The sequence below is a fragment of the Drosophila hydei genome, unplaced genomic scaffold (genome assembly GCF_003285905.1).
Source record: "Drosophila hydei strain 15085-1641.00,03,60 unplaced genomic scaffold, DhydRS2 tig00008122-arrow-pilon, whole genome shotgun sequence".
NCBI classification, from domain to species: domain Eukaryota; kingdom Metazoa; phylum Arthropoda; class Insecta; order Diptera; family Drosophilidae; genus Drosophila; species Drosophila hydei.
This window is the reverse complement of record NW_022045833.1, coordinates 6,278,931-6,298,792: the sequence shown is the minus strand read 5'-3', so window position 1 is coordinate 6,298,792 and position 19,862 is coordinate 6,278,931. Positions and strand designations below refer to the sequence as shown.

The 19,862-nt window shown below is 40.9% G+C and overlaps 1 protein-coding gene across 1 annotated transcript; it reads left to right on the top strand.

Moving 5' to 3' along the window:
* Positions 1–2,765: 2,765 nt before the first annotated feature.
* Positions 2,766–13,405, top strand: LOC111600900 (mucin-5AC). Its single transcript, XM_030225110.1, has 6 exons — positions 2,766–3,053; positions 6,503–7,869; positions 7,921–9,254; positions 9,303–10,082; positions 10,500–11,402; positions 11,505–13,405. The coding sequence occupies exons 1-6, from the start codon at positions 2,782–2,784 to the stop codon at positions 13,380–13,382; spliced, it is 6,534 nt and encodes a 2,177-aa protein (XP_030080970.1). The 5' UTR covers positions 2,766–2,781; the 3' UTR covers positions 13,383–13,405.
* Positions 13,406–19,862: the final 6,457 nt, after the last annotated feature.

The window sequence follows — 19,862 nt, the reverse complement described above, 5'->3', positions numbered from 1 at the left end:
TGTGTGCCGTCGTCCACTTGTCATGTCACTCAGCGTCATTGTCATGCAGACAATGCCAAGCAGTCAGACAGTCAGACAGACAGACTTCAGTCTTCAGTCTGCTGCCCAGAGCTCTAAAGATAGCTCTCTCTCTCTCTCACTCTCTTCCTCACTCATTTTCTCTGTCTCGCTCTTAGCTATTTTTCGGCTTCTGCATTTCATTTACATTTTCAATGTCAGTTTGTCTCTCGCTGCGAGCTGTTAACCAGCAGTTTGCTGACATTTCACGTAATTTACCGTTACAAATCAATTGTCAAGTTATGGTCCAGCCTAGCTCACAATGGACACCAGCCCCCCCCCCAGACAGCCCAGATTTTGGCCAACTTTCTGTCAGCGCGTGCCATTGCGTTGATATCCTTAAGTAAAAGCAACCACAGCGCCAGCTGCCCAAAGTGTTGAGCCACAAAAATACTTAAATGCTATGCTCAAATATTTTATGCACAATTTATGTTAATTTGCCCACAGTTTAGCAATAGAAGAAACAGTCACACACAAACACACACACACACACACAGCGCAACATATTTTTATAGCCTTGCTCGATATTTATGCGCGATTTTTTTCGCATTGAACAGAAATTGTTTGGCTGCTTATAGTATGCCATATATATATGTATATATAAACACATATATGAGCGTACGTGCTTTAGCAAAAGTTTTGGGTTTCATTACACACACACACACAGAGAGAGAGAGAGAGAGAGAGACACACTCACGCACATGTGTATGTCCTGGCTTTCTGTTAACATTTTGACAGCAAAGGCTTTAAGTTGTCAGCGCGTTCTTTGGCCATATTATTGCCATTGTCATTGTTGCTGTTATTGTTGTTGTTGTTTCTGAGCATTTTGGCGCTTATTAACATATTGTTGTTTTGCGCCTGTCGCGCCATTGACAATTCATTTTGTTATCACCACACATGCTAAAGCTTAGCGACAAAAACTCTAAAAACAAAACCCTAAAAAGTTTCGCTCTAACAAACACGACTAAGCGTTTGGCCTGTAGTCAAAAAGGGTTGCCTTGCGTTAGGGGCATGCCTGATTTGTTATCGATTATTAGAAACAATAAGAAAAAACTAGAGCTAAGGCTTTAAATTATCCTACTGAGCGATTACAATGCTTTTTTGTTGGTTATCGCTTATTTAGTCTTCGTTATCGATAAGTTTTTGATATGTTCATAGGTATCGATAATCATAAATTCTGTTAACTTAAGCTCGATTTAAAATATGTATGCTAATAAGCAAAAAAATAAATTTTTTATTTAGACTTTTCATAAGAGTGCAATATTTATCGATTGTTATCGATAATTGCGTTTACTCACATAAGGTCAGTGTTACTAGCATAAAATGGCACTACTCAACATATATTTGTTTTATATTAATGAACATAGAGCAGAATAGAACTAATAAGTGAATTTTGTCGACAGCTATCGATAACATGATACTTGGTAGTGGTATTGATGCACAAATTTATCAAACAAATAAAAAAGTAACTGCGCTAGCTATTAAAAAAATTAAAATATTTGCTGAAACTGAAAGCTGTTAAAAATAAGTGAACGATATGTTATCGATAACATGATTTGTTTTCCCACAATTCTGTTCAACAAGAACTAAATATGCCGGTTTTATGCACACAGAGTGCCATACAGAGTAACATTAGTGAACGATATGTATCGAATGTTATCGATAACATATTTTTTTTTGCCAATTCAACTACACATTGGTATTATTCAACATACACTGAACATTTATTTATTTTAAATGTAATATACCCGCTCTATCACTGCCTACAGGGCATCATCAAATACTTTTTGCCAACAAAGTATTTATGTTTTGGCATGTGAAAAACTTTGCTGTCAGTTGGGAGATTTGTGCTAATGATATGCTCTGACAGTTGAACTAAGCTAAATACACAAGCTACCAAATCTAACATATAATAAAATAACAAGCCTGTCTGTCTCTCTGCCTGGCCATCTGCCTGCCTGAGTGCCTGCGTGTCCTCCTGGCTGTCTGTCTAACATGTTTGGATGATTAAAGAGCAGCTTAAAGGGTGGCAACACCAGCTAAGGTGCAACAGCTGCTGCATCAAGTTGCAACTAGTTGTGCATATGCATATGTGCCAGCATCTTATGACTAAATTGCCATACACTTTAGTTTAGGTGTGCGAGGAGGAGCTAAACTCGTGCTTAGCTGCAAAGACGTTGTTGCAGCTGCCTCTAAAGGCATTTTAAGCTGTGCAACAAACACAGACAGACACACACACACACACAGACACAGACACACACTCGTGTGGTTGCTCGTTATTATTAGCATAATTACAGGCGCATTAGCGTGCTGCGGCTTTGGGCTTTGGGCTTTGAGCCTTCCGCCTGGCCAATTGGCTGTGCTACCTGATTATGACAGCCTAAAAGCCAGCCACAAGCCCCACACCGGACGCCGCCCCACGCCCCCGCCCCTTTTAAAAGCTACTTTATGTTAATTTCGAGCACATATACATATATTTAAATGAACACATTTTGCTTTTTACGCTATTTGCCTGAATTTCCAGTAACTTTGCATTAATTCGTCTATTTTTTTGCTTTCAGCTGAATTTATCGATAGCTAAAAATCCACGCAGAACTTGAAAGCTTTAAAGAGCCAAGCAGCAAAGTCAACACAGACGAAGAGACAGAGAAAGAGAGAGAGAGAGAGACAGTGATATCTGATAGCTGTCCCCAACGCTGGAACTAGAACTAGGAATTGAAAACGATGCGTTTACAGCTGCTCGGGCTGTTTTGCCTGGCATTAGGCGCAGCCGTCGCTGCTGCCTATAACAACAACGACAACAATGCCAACACACAACAGCAGCCAATCTACACTTATCTGACCACATCGAGCACGTCCAGCCACAGGAATGATGCTCCAGCCATGCAGCCGGCCATTGTATACGAGGCGTCTGTGCCAAAGCAGGAGACGCGACCCGTCAGCACAGCCAGCTCAACCACAGCGGAGGTGGCTTCAAAGAAAGTCATCGGTTCCAGGTGAGTGCACACACACAAACAAACACACGCACACTTCTACACACACACACACACACTCACACAGTCTGAGCGCGTTTTTAATACCCTAAAGTCATTGAAAACGAATGAGTTGGGGTATATTGATTATGTGCCAACGTATGAAACAGGCAGCGGATCTGGATCTGGATAAGGAACTGGAACTAGTTCAGATCTGATTTTTGTTGACTAGATCAAGTCATTGAAAATATATTTTTTTGCAAGTTTTTCAGACTTGCGTGCAAAAATTCTATTATTTAAACAATGGCATATCATGCTTAGATCGATAACTTTATCATGTTATACAAAAACGATAAGTATCGCTATCAATCAAGTTTTATTTGACCATAACTCATTCGTATATCTGATAGACATTTGTCTTTTGGCGCACACGCATATTTAAAAGCGTAAAGGCGCTGAATCCAGTCAATAAAATCGATAAATATCGATATTAAACATACTGTATTGTGATTTATCTACTTCTTATATTATCTCTCATAGACATATAAGGCGTAATCTTGTAGATCCAGTCAAAATTGCCATTTAGACATTACTTTTCCATATCTTGCTATCGATCATGTGTTCAATCATTTTAAGAGCTCAGCTCTCTACTCTTGGTACTCTAACTATTCAATACTTTTTTAGTTCCTTAGGCAAAAATTGCAAAAATGTGGGTGGGTTAGATAGCGAGCTCAAGGTATTTGGCTTAGGCTATTTTCTAGTCAGGCACGCCCGACTGAAGCATACTCGTGGTCGCTGCCGCTGCCGCTGCTGCTGTTGGGGCTTTTTTTAACAGTACAGGCCGAGCACCACCCGTGCACCACTCCAGATCCTTGGCTTGGCCTTTGTTTGCGTTTGTTTTTGTTGCTGTTGCTGTTGCTGTTGTCGCTGGTTGTTAGGCAAAAGTCTTTTGTTTGCTCAGTGTTTTTGCAATTTTTGCCACTAATTGAAATAGAATTTGCCTTTTGTTGTTGCCTGCTGCTGGGCGGTAAGGGTGCGTGGGGCGATTGGTGGGGGCGTGGTCAGCTAGCCAAATGCCTTAGTATTTTAATTAATTTGCTCAACAGGCGCCACTTGATGGGCTCCTCGTGCTCCCCCTGCCTCTAAACCCAGCCAGCGCTCGCAAGGGCAATAAAACACGTGGCATACCTAGAGGCGCAGCATTTAAAAGCAAAACAAAAAAGTCTTTTTTTTTAAAGAAAATGGAAATTGTAAAAGGAAAAACAGCGGCAGCAACAACAAAAAGCAAACAGCTAGGCACAAATTGAGTGCTCATTAAGGTCAAATCAATGCTAATCAGTTTGGCTTTTCTCAAGCACTTTCCTTGGGCCTGCCAGCAGTGCCGCTTGCTAAGTGCGCCGCGCTGCCAACCCCTTTCGAGCAGTTGCTTATGAGAATTAATATTTTTTCTTGCCATTTTCCTTTGTGTGCTGCTGCTGCTGCTTCCTCTCACAAATTTTCCCGTTTTCGTATTAACAAATTCACGGCTGGCGCTTGCGGCATATGGTAAACAGTTCCCGCTTAGCGCTTGATAATGTTAACGAACAGCTGTCGCTGCCAGCGACTCATAATGATTATGTTAATGACAATGGTAATGATCATTAAGAGAGTTTACGTTTATGTGGCAAGGCTCTGATGCTGCACGTTACATATATATATACTATATATTTGCTTAGCTTGCTGAACTTTAATAATCCGTTAGTTTTTCTGCAGACTTTGAAACATTTCAAATTTGATTTAATTGCGAAATTTTTTTTTGCCTTCTAAAAAAGTATGCTTAAATATTTATGATAATATTTTATAAATAATTAATATTTCTTGTGCATTTAAGTATATCTAAAACTTTTTTGCCTGCATTTTTTTTCTTTATTTATTATATAAATGTTTTAATATATAAATAATTTTATATTTATCAGACTTTAATTTCATTTGCCAAATATGAATTATTTATTTGAAATAATTTTTTTTCTTTATTTTTTGTTGTTGAAAAGTCAATTTTAATGCTAGCTTATTTTAATCAGGCTGCCATAAACAAATAAATTAATTATGTAAAATGTCAAATACAATTTTTTTTAATCATTATATCCGACATAATGCAAATGGCATTGCAATGCATTGAAAGGAAATGTTATAAACAAATGTAAAGTGCTGCAAGAGCAGGCGAACGACTAGCAGATGCTCTGTTTGTAATTGAATTATAATAGTTATATAACAAATAAAAAAATTGTTCTCAATATTGCGCTTGCCAGTAAAAAATAACTTAAAGCGAAATAATTAAGATATATATTTAATTGTTGCAAGTTTTTGGCTAAACAATTCTGTTTTTTTTTCGTAATTAAATATTCATCTTTAAGAATGTGTTAGGCTTGACAAACGGAAAAATTATTTCGATAAAAATTTTAATTATTTGTTAACGTTCCTCTTGTGTTATTTATCTTTAATGAAATGCCCAGCTTGAGTTTGACTAAAGCAATTATCAAATGTGAAAAGGGTTGTCCAATAAATTAATGTTGCCAACTCAAAGTTGTGAAACTCTAAAAAAGAAGCTATATATAATACACTTTCTTCACTCAATACTAATTTTCTAAAATTCTTCAATTTCTCTCACATAACTTAAGCTGCCTCAGACCAGTCCAAAGTCAATCGTCTGGCTAACTGACAAAAGTTTTCAGTCAAACGTTTTCCCACAAATTTTTCACCTTTAAAATTTGAACCAACATCACTTGCTCGCTCCAATAGCCAAACAGCTGTGCGTCAATCAAATCAGTCAGTCTGCCATAGCAATCAATTTGAAATTTATGATATTATATTGTAGAAAAGGTTCGCTTTCAATTAAAATGAGTGAGCTCTTTTTTTTATGAATATTCAATTATTTCCTAAAAAATGTTTCGCAAACAATTCTGAAAAATATTTGCAATTTGTGAGGCCGTGATTTTTCAGCTGCCTGCTGCATAATCATGGCCAAAACACACAGGCAAGACAGTTGTATGACATGCAGTTAGACAGCAACAGCAGCTGCAGCTGATGTAGTAGCACGCGCGATTCACGTGCTTAAATGTTAATGATGTACCATGTAGAAATCCCTAACTATGCGAATGTGTGTGTGTGTGTGTGTGTGTGTACTAGACACACACACACTTGCATACTTAATGCGTGTCGCTATGTTAACTAACTGCCAGCTAGGCAAATGCAAATGCAAGTGGGGCGAGTGCTGGTGGCCTTCGAGCGTGACTGTGTGACTTTTTTGTGCTCACGCTGCGATTGCACTGCATTCAATTTCCATTAAAATGCCAACGAATGCGCCGCAAAATATGCACCATGACTTGGCTGTAAAATAATTTGCTCAACTTAATCGCATCCATTTGCCATTAATCTCCGTCAGCTCTGGCACTTGATAATATATACATGAATTTCGTTTGCTTTCTAATTCACAGCTCGGTCGCCTCGGTCGCTGTTGTGCTCGACGGCAATGAGCCACAATTTACGGATGCTCTCGGCCAAAAGGTGCCCAAGCCGCAGCCGTCGCTGCAGGTGGCCAGCCCCATTGATCTACTCAATCCCGATCGCTATGAGTTCTACACGTTCGACGAGCACGGCGAGTTGATAAAACGTCTGATGACCATGCAGGAAATTCAAAGTATTGTGGCGAATGGCGATGGCGAAGGTCCCTCGATAATACATACAGCACCGCAGCAGGCAGGTGAGCCCGAGAAGAAGGTGCAGGCCATTGTGGATAGTGTGCAGCATGTGCTCAACAAGGAGGTGGCCAGCAGCTCGTCGAAGAACAACTCTGCGGAGGTGTTGCCCGTGTTGGATACGCCTGACGTTTCGTCCTCCTGGTCGCTCATATTGCCTGCTATATTTGGCAATACGGGTGGTGACATCTTCCCACAGCAGAAGCCACAGCAAATTGTGATGACACCCGAATCGGAGCTCGTGGAAACCTCGACGCGCGCTGCATCCACCACCACAAAGCGTGTGACCAAGAAGCCAAAGCCAGCCAAGCGCAAGCCAGGCACTAGACGCAAGCCCAGCACCACCACAGAGATGACGCCACAGGTGGTGCAAGAGGATTTGGATCCACTCGAATCAGTGTACACGGGCATTCAGCAGTACCAACAGGCGGCGGCCAATATGCACGACTTTGATGTCGCTCACATGCAGCCGATTTATCAGAAGTTGCCCAGCACCACACGCAAGCCGGAGGCAACCACACGGCGGGTATTCTACAACAATCAGGAAATTGTACACACGCCCACCTCGTCCGGCAGTCCGACCAGCACCACTGAGAAGACCCAACACCTGGCCAAGAAACCAGGCAATGTGCATCGCAAACCCACCCAACCACATCGTGTAAAGAAACCCAATGGTGGTCATGCCAGCAACAGCAGCACCACTCACTCCACTAGTAGCAAGCAAAAGTTAAAGAAGAAGACAACCACGCCAGCACCCACCACCACCCAAGCGCCCACAACCACACCAGCACCCACAACCTCAACCACAACCACTCCAGATCCTGTAACAACAGCAGCAACAACTACAACCACTCAACCACCAGTTTCCACCACGCAAAAGAAGAAGAAGCGCAAGCCTACACGCACACCTGGCCATACGGGCACCACTGCCGGCGGCAACAAGCCGAATAAACCCAAACGTAAGCCAACCACCAAGCCTAAGCCGCATCATCCAGCCGCTGAACCAGCCACCGCAGCATCGGCACCACAGCAACAAGAGGTCAGCACACAGAAGCCAGCGCGCCCACATCGTCCACACAAGAAACCCAAGCCCAGCAGCACCACCACAACCACCACTACTACCACAACCACTGAGGCGCCAACAACAACCACTCAAGCAACAACCACAACAACAGAAGCTGCTCCTGCACCACATCATGGGTCGTCCGTGAACATAGTTCATCATGACTCCATGCATCACGAGCCAGCTGCAACAACAACCACAACTACAGAAGCACCCACAACCACAACCACAGCAGCTACAACCACCACGACAGCAGCACCCACAAGCACCACCAGACGTCCCACGCTACATCATCAAAAGATACATGGCAAGCCAGTGCATGTGAGCAGCAGCACCACTACCACCACCACAACCTCCACCACGAAACGACCCACTACGCATCAACACCATAAAATCCATGCCAAGCCTGTACATAATGCGGTAACCACCGAGCCCCACAAGCCACATGGACAACATTTCGAAAGCTATGGCCATGTAAATGCTGTGCCTAGTAAAGCAACCACAACAACAACCACCAGCACCACCCATGCGCCCTTCTACCCCGTGCCCAGCTACGATGCCGAAGCCACCGAAAATTTGCCCACAATAGTTGCCCAGGAAGAGGATAAGACGCAGCTAAAGAAAACGCCGTTGCCATTGCCCTCGCTTGCTCTATTGCAACAACAATTGCAGAGTGGTGCCACACCATCGCCTGCACCACAATTGACGGCGGATCAAATATTGTCCATGGATCAAATCGTGCAGAGTTTGACGCAAGATCTTCTAGCAGCCGATAAAAAGGACGGCAATGCACCACCGATCAAATATGACAGCGCGGATAGCAAAGAGCAAATGGAAAATTTGGCTAATAAAAAGAAAATACCCATTAGCAGCACCACAACCACAACTACCACCAGGTTGCCAACAACTACAACCACATTACCAACAACAACCACGACCACGACGACGCCGACAACCACCACAACCACAACCACACCTAAGCCAATAATACCATCAATTATTGCAAATACACCACAACCACTGGCAGCCAACTATGGCGGCAGCACCTTAGCCACCATGCTGGATGAGGAGGACAGCAGCACCACTGAAGACCTGAACGACTCCACCGAAACCACTGACAATAAGCAAACCACATTGAACAGCATGGAAGGTGAACAAACGCCCGTTGTGCTAATAACGGCCAGACCGCAGTACTTTACCACCAATCAGGCAGCACCACAACTGCAACCACTGACCCCAGTGAAGACGGAGCCAACTCAAGTGGAGCCAGAGACCACAGAGTTGCCCAGCTATACACAATTCCTGCAAACCACGCCCATGGTAATGGATGACGAGCTTGAAGCAGATGCAACCACAATTCGACCCACAGCTGAAGTCAATCATGTGGTTAAATTCGAGCCACTCTATGCCGATGTGCCAGAAGCTGTGGTTACGGAATTGACGGAGCAGCCCACAACCACCGGCTACTATGAACAGCCCGAAGCCGAGCTAACCACCGAAGTGGCAGCTCGCTTACCTGTTACTGAGCGCGTCACCAGCACCACCAATCCGGATGATGAAGACAGCACTGAGGTAACACCGATGATAGCAAACCTGGTGGAGCAATTGAATTTGGAGGTGCTTAAGCCTACCGATCAAATTCTGATGTCCAATTTCCAAACTCAAGCGGCAACAGTAGCCTCCACCTTGGTGGATGGCAGCAATACGCTCGTCTCCGACATCTACATGAATTCAAATGAGACAAAGGATGAGCTGCAGTTCCTCATGTCCGATGTTATACAACAGATCACACAGCATGAGAGCTACAAGCCAGCTGCGAATGATGATGATGCTGATGCTGATGCTGATGCTGCTGATAACTCAAATCGTCTGACCAACTTTGCACAGCTGAATACGTCTTTTCTGCTACCGCCAAAGCTGGAGACGAGGCCAAAGCCGAAGCCGAATCCAGCGCTAGAGCAAAAGATAACAAGCACAACGGAAGAACAGACGCAGGAAATCACAACCATAATGCCAAGCAGAAACGAAGAGGAACAGGAGGAGCTCGTCAAACAGGAAGCTGATTACATCAATACGCCCGCACCTGAAACTGAGCAGTTGGAGAGCAGCACATACAGGGTGCCCGTGTTGTCCTTGTCGCAAATTTATGCACAACAGCAGCAGGACGAAGATGATGAGCAGCAAATATTTGAACTGGAGCGACTAGAGCAGTTAAAGCCGAGCCAAGCTGCCGACAAGCAGGAAGTCATTGAGCAGGCAGCAAAGCTGGAAGAGCAGCATAAGGAACAAATGTTGAAGGAAGAAAAGTTGAAGGAAGAAAAGTTGAAGGAAGAAAAGTTGAAGGAAGAAAAGTTGAAGGAAGAAAAGTTGAAGGCAGAAGAGTTGAAGAAAGAGCAGCTGAAGGAAGAGCAACTGAAGCTGCAGCAGCTGAAGGAAGAGCAACTGAAACAGGAGCAGCTGAAGGAAGAGCAACTGAAGCAGCAGCAGCTGAAGGAAGAGCAACTGAAGCAGCAGCAGCTGAAGGAAGAGCAACTGAAGCAGCAGCAGCTGAAGGAAGAGCAACTGAAACAGGAGCAGCTGAAGGCAGAACAGCTGAAGGAACAGCAGCTGAAAGAAGAGCAGCTCAAGCAAGAGCAGCTGAAAGAAGAACGCTTGAAGGAAGAGCAGAAGCAGCAGGCGCTTTACCAGCTACAACAGCAGCTGGCAACAACAGCACCAACAGCTGATGGCTACGAAACGACAACCATCGAGCAGCTCCAATCGGAGGAGAGCAAGGAGACCAACTCAGCTGAAGAGACGACAACAGCTACCAGCGTGGAGCAGTATCTGCACGACGAAAAGCCAGATGCGCCGGAACGCGAGAGCGAGGAAGAGCAGATGCCCGAAATGTTGACAAATGGTTACAACGAGCAAATCCAAACGGAAGCCAACACAGAGCAAATGGCGGCAACCACAATGCAGGTGCCAGCAGCTGAGCTGGAGGAGGTCCACAAGCTGGCAGCAACAACAGTGGCTGGGTCAACAAATGTTTACCAGGACGCACAAGAACAAACATCAACCGAAAAGGAAGCTGAAAAAAGCGAAGAGGATGCCAAAACAGAAGAGGAGCAAGATGAGCAGCAAGAGGACGAAGAGCAGCTGAAGCAAAGTGTTGAGGATAGCGTCACAAATGCGGCACAGCTGCAGCCACAGTATACGGCCCAGCCAGCTGAACAGGAGCCTCATCAAGATAAGGAGCAAGAGCAGACAACGGCTAGCGTTGAGCTGGTCACGGAAATACCGGGTGATATGTCCGTCGTCTCATCTGAATCGGATATGTCGCTCAGCTCTGAGCAGGTCACCGAAAAACTAGAGCTAAGCACTGTGCGTACCATGGAACTGAACGAGGAGGCACTGGAGGATATATCCGATGAGCTGACAGCCACTCTAACCGAAGAGGATACAAGTGCAGAGAAATATCAGCTGGATGATGAGGATCCCTATGTAAAGTTGGGCGAGACGACGGCCAGTGTGGTAAGGCCACAGCAGTTGGCTAATGTGGACGAGAAGCAACCAGAGGAGCAGTCTACAGAGAAGGTAGAGAAGACACAGCAACAGCAGAACTATCAGATGGCACAGCCTTTGGTACAGGAAAACGAAAAGGTGCAGGAACTGGAACTGGAAGGGGACTCCGAGCAGGAGCAGAACTACAAGGTCACCTTGCCTCTAGCTAGCTATGGAAATCAGCAAGCTGATGAGGAGGATGATGAAGATCAAAATAGTTATCAGCTGCCCATACTCCTACCTAGCAGCAGCAGCAGTTCCACTACATCCACCACGACGACAACAACAACAACCACAGCATCGCCCACAACAACAACAACCAAGCGACTACAGACACTGAAACCCGTTTCATATTATGTGCAGCCTTCACTGCTCGGTGGCTACAATCAATTGGAACCACAGCCACCTAAGCTGCTCGCCTATAATGCCAACAGCAACAGCTTGGCACAGCAGCAACAGTTGCTGTCACCATCGCAGCAACAGCAGCGACCCATGCACCGACCCGCTTCGCTGACAAATTTAATGGCTGCATCCACGCAAGCAACGCGACCGCCCGTTAAACTCGAGCCTAGTCCACAGAGCTCTCAGGGCTTGGAGGCCTCCACCTCGCGACTAGATGACGATGTTTTGTCCTTTGCACGACTTTGCAATGAATTGGCGTTTAGCTACTGGAAATCCATAACCTCGGAGAAGATTAGCTCAGCTCGGAGTTTGGTCATTTCACCATTCGCGCTGACTTCAATGTTGTCCATGGTGTTCCTTGGGGCACGCGGCAGCACCTCGGGTGAAATGAATGAAATACTTAAGCTCGACGATATGGTCACCTTTAATCCACATTTGATTTTCCGTAACATCACCAACTCGGTGGAGCAATCCTTGGAGCAAGATATTGCAACGGCTGCGTTTGTGCGCGAAATCTTTAGCGATCGTGCGAACGGCAAAATTCTGCCCTTCTTCAAGGAGAAGACCCAACAACTGTACGGCGGACACGTGGAAGAGGTTAATTTCCATGTGGTCAACGATATTGTAAGACGTCGCACGAATCTACTCGTGAAACGGCATACCATGGGCAAGGTCTTGGAGTATTTGCGCACGAACAGCGTCTGGGTGAACGGGCCATTGGCCACGGTTTCAGCCAATCTCTTCCAGACAGATTGCACGCGAGGTTCGACAACGGATCGAGATGGTGAGATGTTCTTCCAGGTACATCCGACGGTGCGTCAACGTCGTCTGGTGCCCATACCCGCGGTGCTCTATCGCTCCGGCTTCACAGCGGGCTATGAGCCTAAACTGGATGCTACTGTTGTAGCCTTTGGACGCATACAGGATACGGTGAGCACCATCTATGTAATGCCGGGACATCAGAGTTCGGTGTCGCCCACAGATAACTTAGATCGCTTGGAACGCAATCTGGTTGAGTTGGCCTTTGGACAGGATAATGCGTGGAGCAATCTGATGACATCGCTAATGGATCGCCCCGGCATGGAGGTACAACTGCCCCGCTTCTCGCATCGTTCCTTCGTCAATGCCTCGCTGGGACTGCAGAAGATGGGCCTGAAGGGTCTCTTCAAATCAGACTTTGCTGACTTGCGCGGGCTCACAGGAAACGGTAATCGCGATATCTTCCTCTCCGACATGATACAGATAAACACGTTCAGCACCTGTGGCGAGGAGAAGATCTCGGATCATCATCATGTAGAAATGTATCCAGCGCCGCCTCTACGCAAACGCAACAAGGATGTGGATGCCACAGACGACGATGCGTACGATTCGTCTGAGGCAGTTGTTGACTTTGGTTCGCTGGTCCAAGAATCGGCTTTGGGTCGTGGCTTCTACGACGACTTACTGGATCCCAAGTATTTGGAGCTGCCGTTGCCGCTACGTCCACGTCAAGCACGTGTTCCAGATGCGCCAAGATTGCGCTTCGATAAGCCCTTCCTCTACTTTGTGCGCCACAATCCAACGGGCATGATACTCTTCATGGGTCGCTTCAATCCACGTCTGCTGCCATGAACAAATAAAATGCCCCTTCCCCCCAGCCAGCCTTAAGTAAGCCAAAATACAGATAAATAAAAAATGTTGTTAAAGCCTTTCTCCTCCAGAAATAGAGGCGTCAAAGCAAATTAAATAGTAAATTCAATTTGCATGCAATTAAGTTAATTTTATGATTAATGCCGATTGCTGTGCCTTAATCCCGCGTCCCAGCCACTCAAACGATACGAGATTGATGTGCAGCAAAATAATATTAAAAAGAGAAATACTTGAAATATAATTCTACAAAAATGCCGAAAATACTAAAAAAAGATTTACTTTTGCTACTCAAATATATAAATATATATACATACATATATTCATATTATTTTTTTTATAAATGTTTGCAATTTGCTGCAACAAATAATTTTGAATTTCTGTTCTTTTTTGTTCTTTTGGCTTGCATTTATTTTATTTGCATTATAATATTTTCTACGTGCCGCAAACAACAACAAAATAAAGTTAAGCAAATTGGCTGCGAAATGCGAAAGCAAACGCAATCATATTTTGGCAAAAACAACAACAACAAGACGCAACACAAAATGTAATTTTAGTTAAATAAACTTAAATAATACGCAAAACTAAAAGTTATGTATGCTATTCTGTAAGCTTAATAAAAAATACTTAATAAATATATAAATGAATAAATAAAATACACAAAATATAAAACAAAAATATTTGCAAATATTTCAAATTGATTCGCAAACAACCAACAAATCATCAGCAAAAAATCAGCTCAGCTGCACAGCTGCCCAGCTGCTTGTGGTTTTGAGTCCACAGCTTGTAACCTAAACCGGAAGTGTTCTTGTTTCACAGTTTTTGCATTTCTTTCTTTCTGTTGTTTTGCCTGCCAGTGCTGTGCAATGCTGTCCAATAAAACATGTGACACAACAGCAGATACATTTACACATACACGCACACATGCACGCACCGAAGCAAAGGCATAATAAATTGTGAAGGACAAATGGCGAAGCTTGTATGTTCTATCGAAATGCAAGTAATTAAAGTATACGTAGACCAGTTCTTTTTAAGTAAACAGTGTTGGATAATGTTGTACACTAAATATATTTCTATAAAAAGAACTAACAAAACTCATTTATACTCTCAAAAAACTAGGAAAAAAGAAGTGGAAACGTAGAAAACGCGTAGCATATATGTCAACTAACAAATAACAGTGTTGTAAAATGCTCTCAAGTAAAGCATCACATAAAACACACATATGCATTTTAGAATTGAGTATGGAAAAGCAAATTGAGTGGATATGGTCTTACTATTAGACTTTTTAATCAGTGCGAATTCACTTTTAAAGAAGCCAGTGTTGTATAATGACTTTAAATTTCAATATTCTTAATGAATACACGAAAGGAATATCAATTTTTTAATCTAAATTATCTTTAACTTAAAGAATCAATATGCTTACATATAAGCAAAGCTTAAGTATCAGCAAAACAAATACCAGTGTTGTACAACGTTATATTTTTGTAATTTAAGCTAGATTTAAATTTGATTAAAAAGAAACGCCATTTTGTAGATGCCGGCTATAAAAATGTATATAGAAAAGTAAGCATTTGTTACTTAGCTTAGTCTAACAACTGCCAGTGTTGTATAACGCCGACAAAACTTTAGAATTTTCTATATTAAAGCCATCTTTTCTTGCTCTAGGTATAGCATTTATTAGAACTTCAGTCTAGGGCATACATCTGTTGTATCTTTCCCATTTCTTGTCTATTTCTCATTAGGTAAAACCACATAAGAAATATCCATACCAATAATTGTGTCTTAAACAATGTTCTAGTTTGGCTTTTTACCCCAAATAGAGTACAAGTAGTGCGCACACAATTTACAGCTACGCAAAAACAGATATGTTGTAAAAACAACAAATGCAGATATTTTAATTAATATTTAACAACAATACATATAAACGATGCTTATAATGAAATCTGTAGGGCTTTGTGGGTGTGTGCGAGGGAACGTGGGAGAGAGCGCGTTTGTGTGTGTATTTATGGGCGTTTGTTGGGGGCGTGTGGGTATAAACTGACTGCCTGCAACTTTGTCAAACTTTTGTATACACGACTTTGTTGTTGTTGTTGTTAATAATGTTGTTGCTGTGTTGTTACAGTTGTTGTTGTTGCTGTTGTATTGCGGTTGCGTTGGCAACTTCCAACGTCGACAACTGCGGACGGCTGTTCACTTGCATGTCGTTGTCGTTGTCGTAGTCGTAGTCGTTGCTGTTTTTTGAGCTTTATGCGGTTTTTGCAGCCAACACATACGCAAGTGTGTGTATGTGTGTATGTGCCAGCGTGTGGGTGGTCATGTGCTTTTGTGAAATCACAAACAAGTAGCATACTTTTGGGCCAAAACAATTGCCAGGCAGCCAACTGTAGCAAACTTGAAAAAAATGCAACAAAAACGACGCACTAGAAAAAAGCAAATCGACTCACAACTAACGACTGCGGACTGCCGCAAACTGGTTGTGCGTGTGTGCCAGTGTGTGAAGCACAACATACTCACAGTCACACACACACACACAGTCACATGTGGTGTCAATGCACAGCAATTGAGTCTGCCTTGGCAAACAGCAAGAGCAACAGAAATAGAGCTGGATTTCGAGAGCTGCACACATGCGTGCTTGTTTTGCATAATGATACCCTGTAAGCATGGCAAGCGGGCATGTCTCCTGTATATAAAATTTGTTACCTGGCCTTAATGAGCAAAAATATTTAATAGACGATTTTACTGGAAATTAAGACTATGGAATTTAACTTTCTATAGACAGTTATGCACTCTATAATACCCTATAAATAGTATAAAAGTAGTTGAAATGAATTTAGCTACAAAAAGGCTAAAAACTTAAGTAAAACTGAATTATGTCTGTAATACGACTTTTATAGGCAGTTATTCATGCTGATACTCTGTAATCATAGCAAGAGGGTATGCTCAAGGATAGATATAAAAGAAAGCTATTAATTCAGATACCCCGTAATTATGTAATAATAGCATAAAATATATTCTAAGGCGTTTTTAATACAAAATAAAAACAAATAAAATAGCGAAGGTCTATTTTAAAGTTATTTATAAGGTTATCTAAAGGGTATTTATAAACATATCTAAAGGTATGTGAAGTAGACTATGAGGCAAAGACAAATTGCCTTCTGTAGGTTAAGAGTGCAAATATAAGCAGCCCTAAGGACTTTTCAGTTTTATCTGTCTGGAAAGTTATCCCAATGCATACCCTACAAAAAGATGAAAAGGGTATGCATATTTCAATGATATAAAAATGAGCTAAGTGCAAAATGAATATTCTCTATCTATATATATATATCTATATATATATAAAGCTGTTTACAGGGTATCTGCTAGGCTACAGTTTAGTCACAGAGAAATGTAAATTTTGTATAGGGTATCTGCTGTACTAAAACACTCAGAGCATCTCTTTATCAACTGCCCATTTGCCTAGGCAACAAAGCTTATTTATATTGTAAATAAATTATTTATTTCCATTTAATTTTTTTATAGGGTATCATCCAGGCAAGTGCGCTTATATTTTATGTTAACAGAAATTCGCAAAAATAAATCCTGCATATTTTTCTTATAATACCCGAGAGTGGAGCACTTTATTATGCTGCTAATTTGTCATGCAGCTGCGACTCGCGCCATTTTTGTTCTTGTTGTTCTGCACCAAATAATACTAAAGTGCAACTAATTTGCAAAAAATTTGTATTGCTGTCAGTTGCTGGTAGATGTTGCCGCTGCTACAGCAACTATTTCCGTTGCGATTTATAGTCGCACGTGTTGCGTCTGAGCGGCGTAAAGAAAAAACGGTTGACAAATCTGTCATTGTGCGACACGCTTGTTACTATTATTATTATCATTGCTATTCTTAATATCATCATCATCATCATCATCATCATTATTATTATTGTTGTTATTGTATTCTTTTTGCTGCTGCTAGAGGAACAATGCGACAGCTGGAACAATGTCCGCTTGGGCAAGCCACAAGCTCTCATTGTAATTGTTGTTCAACGAACTTTTCCTTTTTCCGCTTTTCTTTGGCAACTGCCATGGCAGGATTTTCGTTGATGTTTTTTCGGCTTTTCCGCTGCCATTGCCATTGCTGCTGCTGCTGCTGTTGTCTTTGTTTTCTTTCAGTGCTTTTGTGCAAAGTGTTGTCTTATGCTTTCTTAGCACCTGTCGAAATTGCGCAAGTGTCACTCGAAACAGCAACAACAATAACAATAACTACAACAATAACAAGTGTAAGAACAACAATCAAGTTGTTCAAGTCTTTAACCCTTTCAAGCACAAAGGCCTGTTTATTATTTGCATTTCATTCGGCCCACGTGTCGTATACATTTTTGTCATTGTTGCTATTGTTGTTGTGATTTGTACCTTTGACCCGCGCTAATGAGTTGTTTTTCTCGTTATTTTTCTCGCTTTTTTCCTGTCCACAAAACTAAATTCAATGTACAACTTTTTTTATTTCTGTGCACAGCTGCAACTTTTACCAGCACGCAAAAAAAAAAACGAAATAAATAAATAAAAATAAAAAAAGTTTTGACGCTTAATGAACTAGTCACCGCAGCAACCGACTCTGGGGTTACAGCTGCTAATTAATTTACATTAGCAAATTGCAAGCATGTAATTGACTTTTATTGGCATTTTCAGTGCAACAGCAGCAACAAGAACATCCAACACAAACATCCTTTATGTACTCTCTTTATATATATATAAACATTGCACAATAAGCTTTAGTAAAGTTATGCGCTAATCACGCTTTGGAGACCCATTTGTTTGACCACTTTTGTCAACATGGCTTAAATACTTAGAGACCTTAGGAGCAATAATAACAGCAACAACAGCAACTCCACAGGGTAGCTCTATGCACTTAGTTATAGAAACTATTATAGGTAACGAAATTGGGTCAGTTTTCATTAAGTACCAATTATATATGAGTTCATATGAATTTTAAAGTTGTTATTTGTAATTATCACTTTTTTAATATTTATAAATTTACTGCAAGAAAATAATCTAATTAATTAAAATAACCTAATTTAGTTGCCTCTGCTCGCTCTTATAACTTTTAAGTCTATTAATTTAAATTAAAAATAAATATTTATACAACTATTCAAAAACAATTATTTATTTACTGTTTATTATCGTAAAATTTATTAGATATTTTTTAAGGTAACAACATAAATTTCTAAATTAAATATTCATAGTCTTCAATATTTATTTATATATTAATTTATGTTATTTATTTTAGAAAATTCATTTTTTGAAAGCTTTTTTTAGTGATAATTTGCTTAGGTTGATAGTTCGCACATCTTTTATACAATATATTGCTGCATAAGAAGTTAAGAGTTCTTCAGCCAGTCCATGTATATGAATATGAATATAAAAATTATATGCATAAACAAAGATGGCAAATGTATAACATCTGAAGAAGACTGAATTTTTAAGACAATACTTAAAGACAATACTTATCAAATCTAAAGTCGTTTTTCTTAAAGCCTTCGCAAATAAAACTTAGCATAAAGCACACAACTAAAAACAATTTACATTAATCAGCTTTAACACTCTGAATTCTGCAACACAAGAAAATGCAAATAGTTAGCCAATAAAGTTCAACTATTGAAATCCTGCTAAATTCCAATTATCAGCTAAGTAAATAAATAAATAAGCTCTAAAGTGCCAGCTCAACTTATTGGCCATAATCTGCGCTAGCTACAAAGCAAATTGTATTTACTTAAATTTGTTTTTTTTTTTTTTTTTGATTATTACTTCTTTATTTAATGTCATTTTCTATACCAAGGCTTGCGGTTAAATTGCATTTCCATTGATTTAAATGACAAATCAATTTGCTGTGGCTTCTTAAGGCTCAATTAGTATTTGCAAAATAACATCAAAATAATTTGCAATATAATTAACTTTAATAAATCGAAAATGAAGAAATGTTTTTTAGTGTAATGTACGATGAGATGAGCTGCAAAAGTAAGTGAAGGACGGAAACTATATGAATTTATGAAGGAAATAGATTATATATAATGCTATAATAGATGTAGATAGCTTTAAATAAAATTATATATATAAAAAAAATTTAATTATTAGAAATAGAAATATTATATTTATCCGTAGAGAACAAAATATTTTTTTTTTTTTTTTCAAAATATAGTTCAGAACTATAATTATAAAGATTATAAAGATTCAAATCACATTTTAATTTCATGCACAAAATATCATTGTATTTATTGCAGAGTAACTACTAGTCCATCATACCCCGAAACACATTTATATGTCAATTTATTAATTACATAAATTCATTTAATAACTAAAGATATCTTTTTAGGCCTTGAAGCATATTAATTAAGTCGATTGGATTGTGAACTAGATATGTCAATCAAACAGCTAAAAACCACATTACTCAAATGTTTGAACATAATATGCATTTTAAATACATAATAT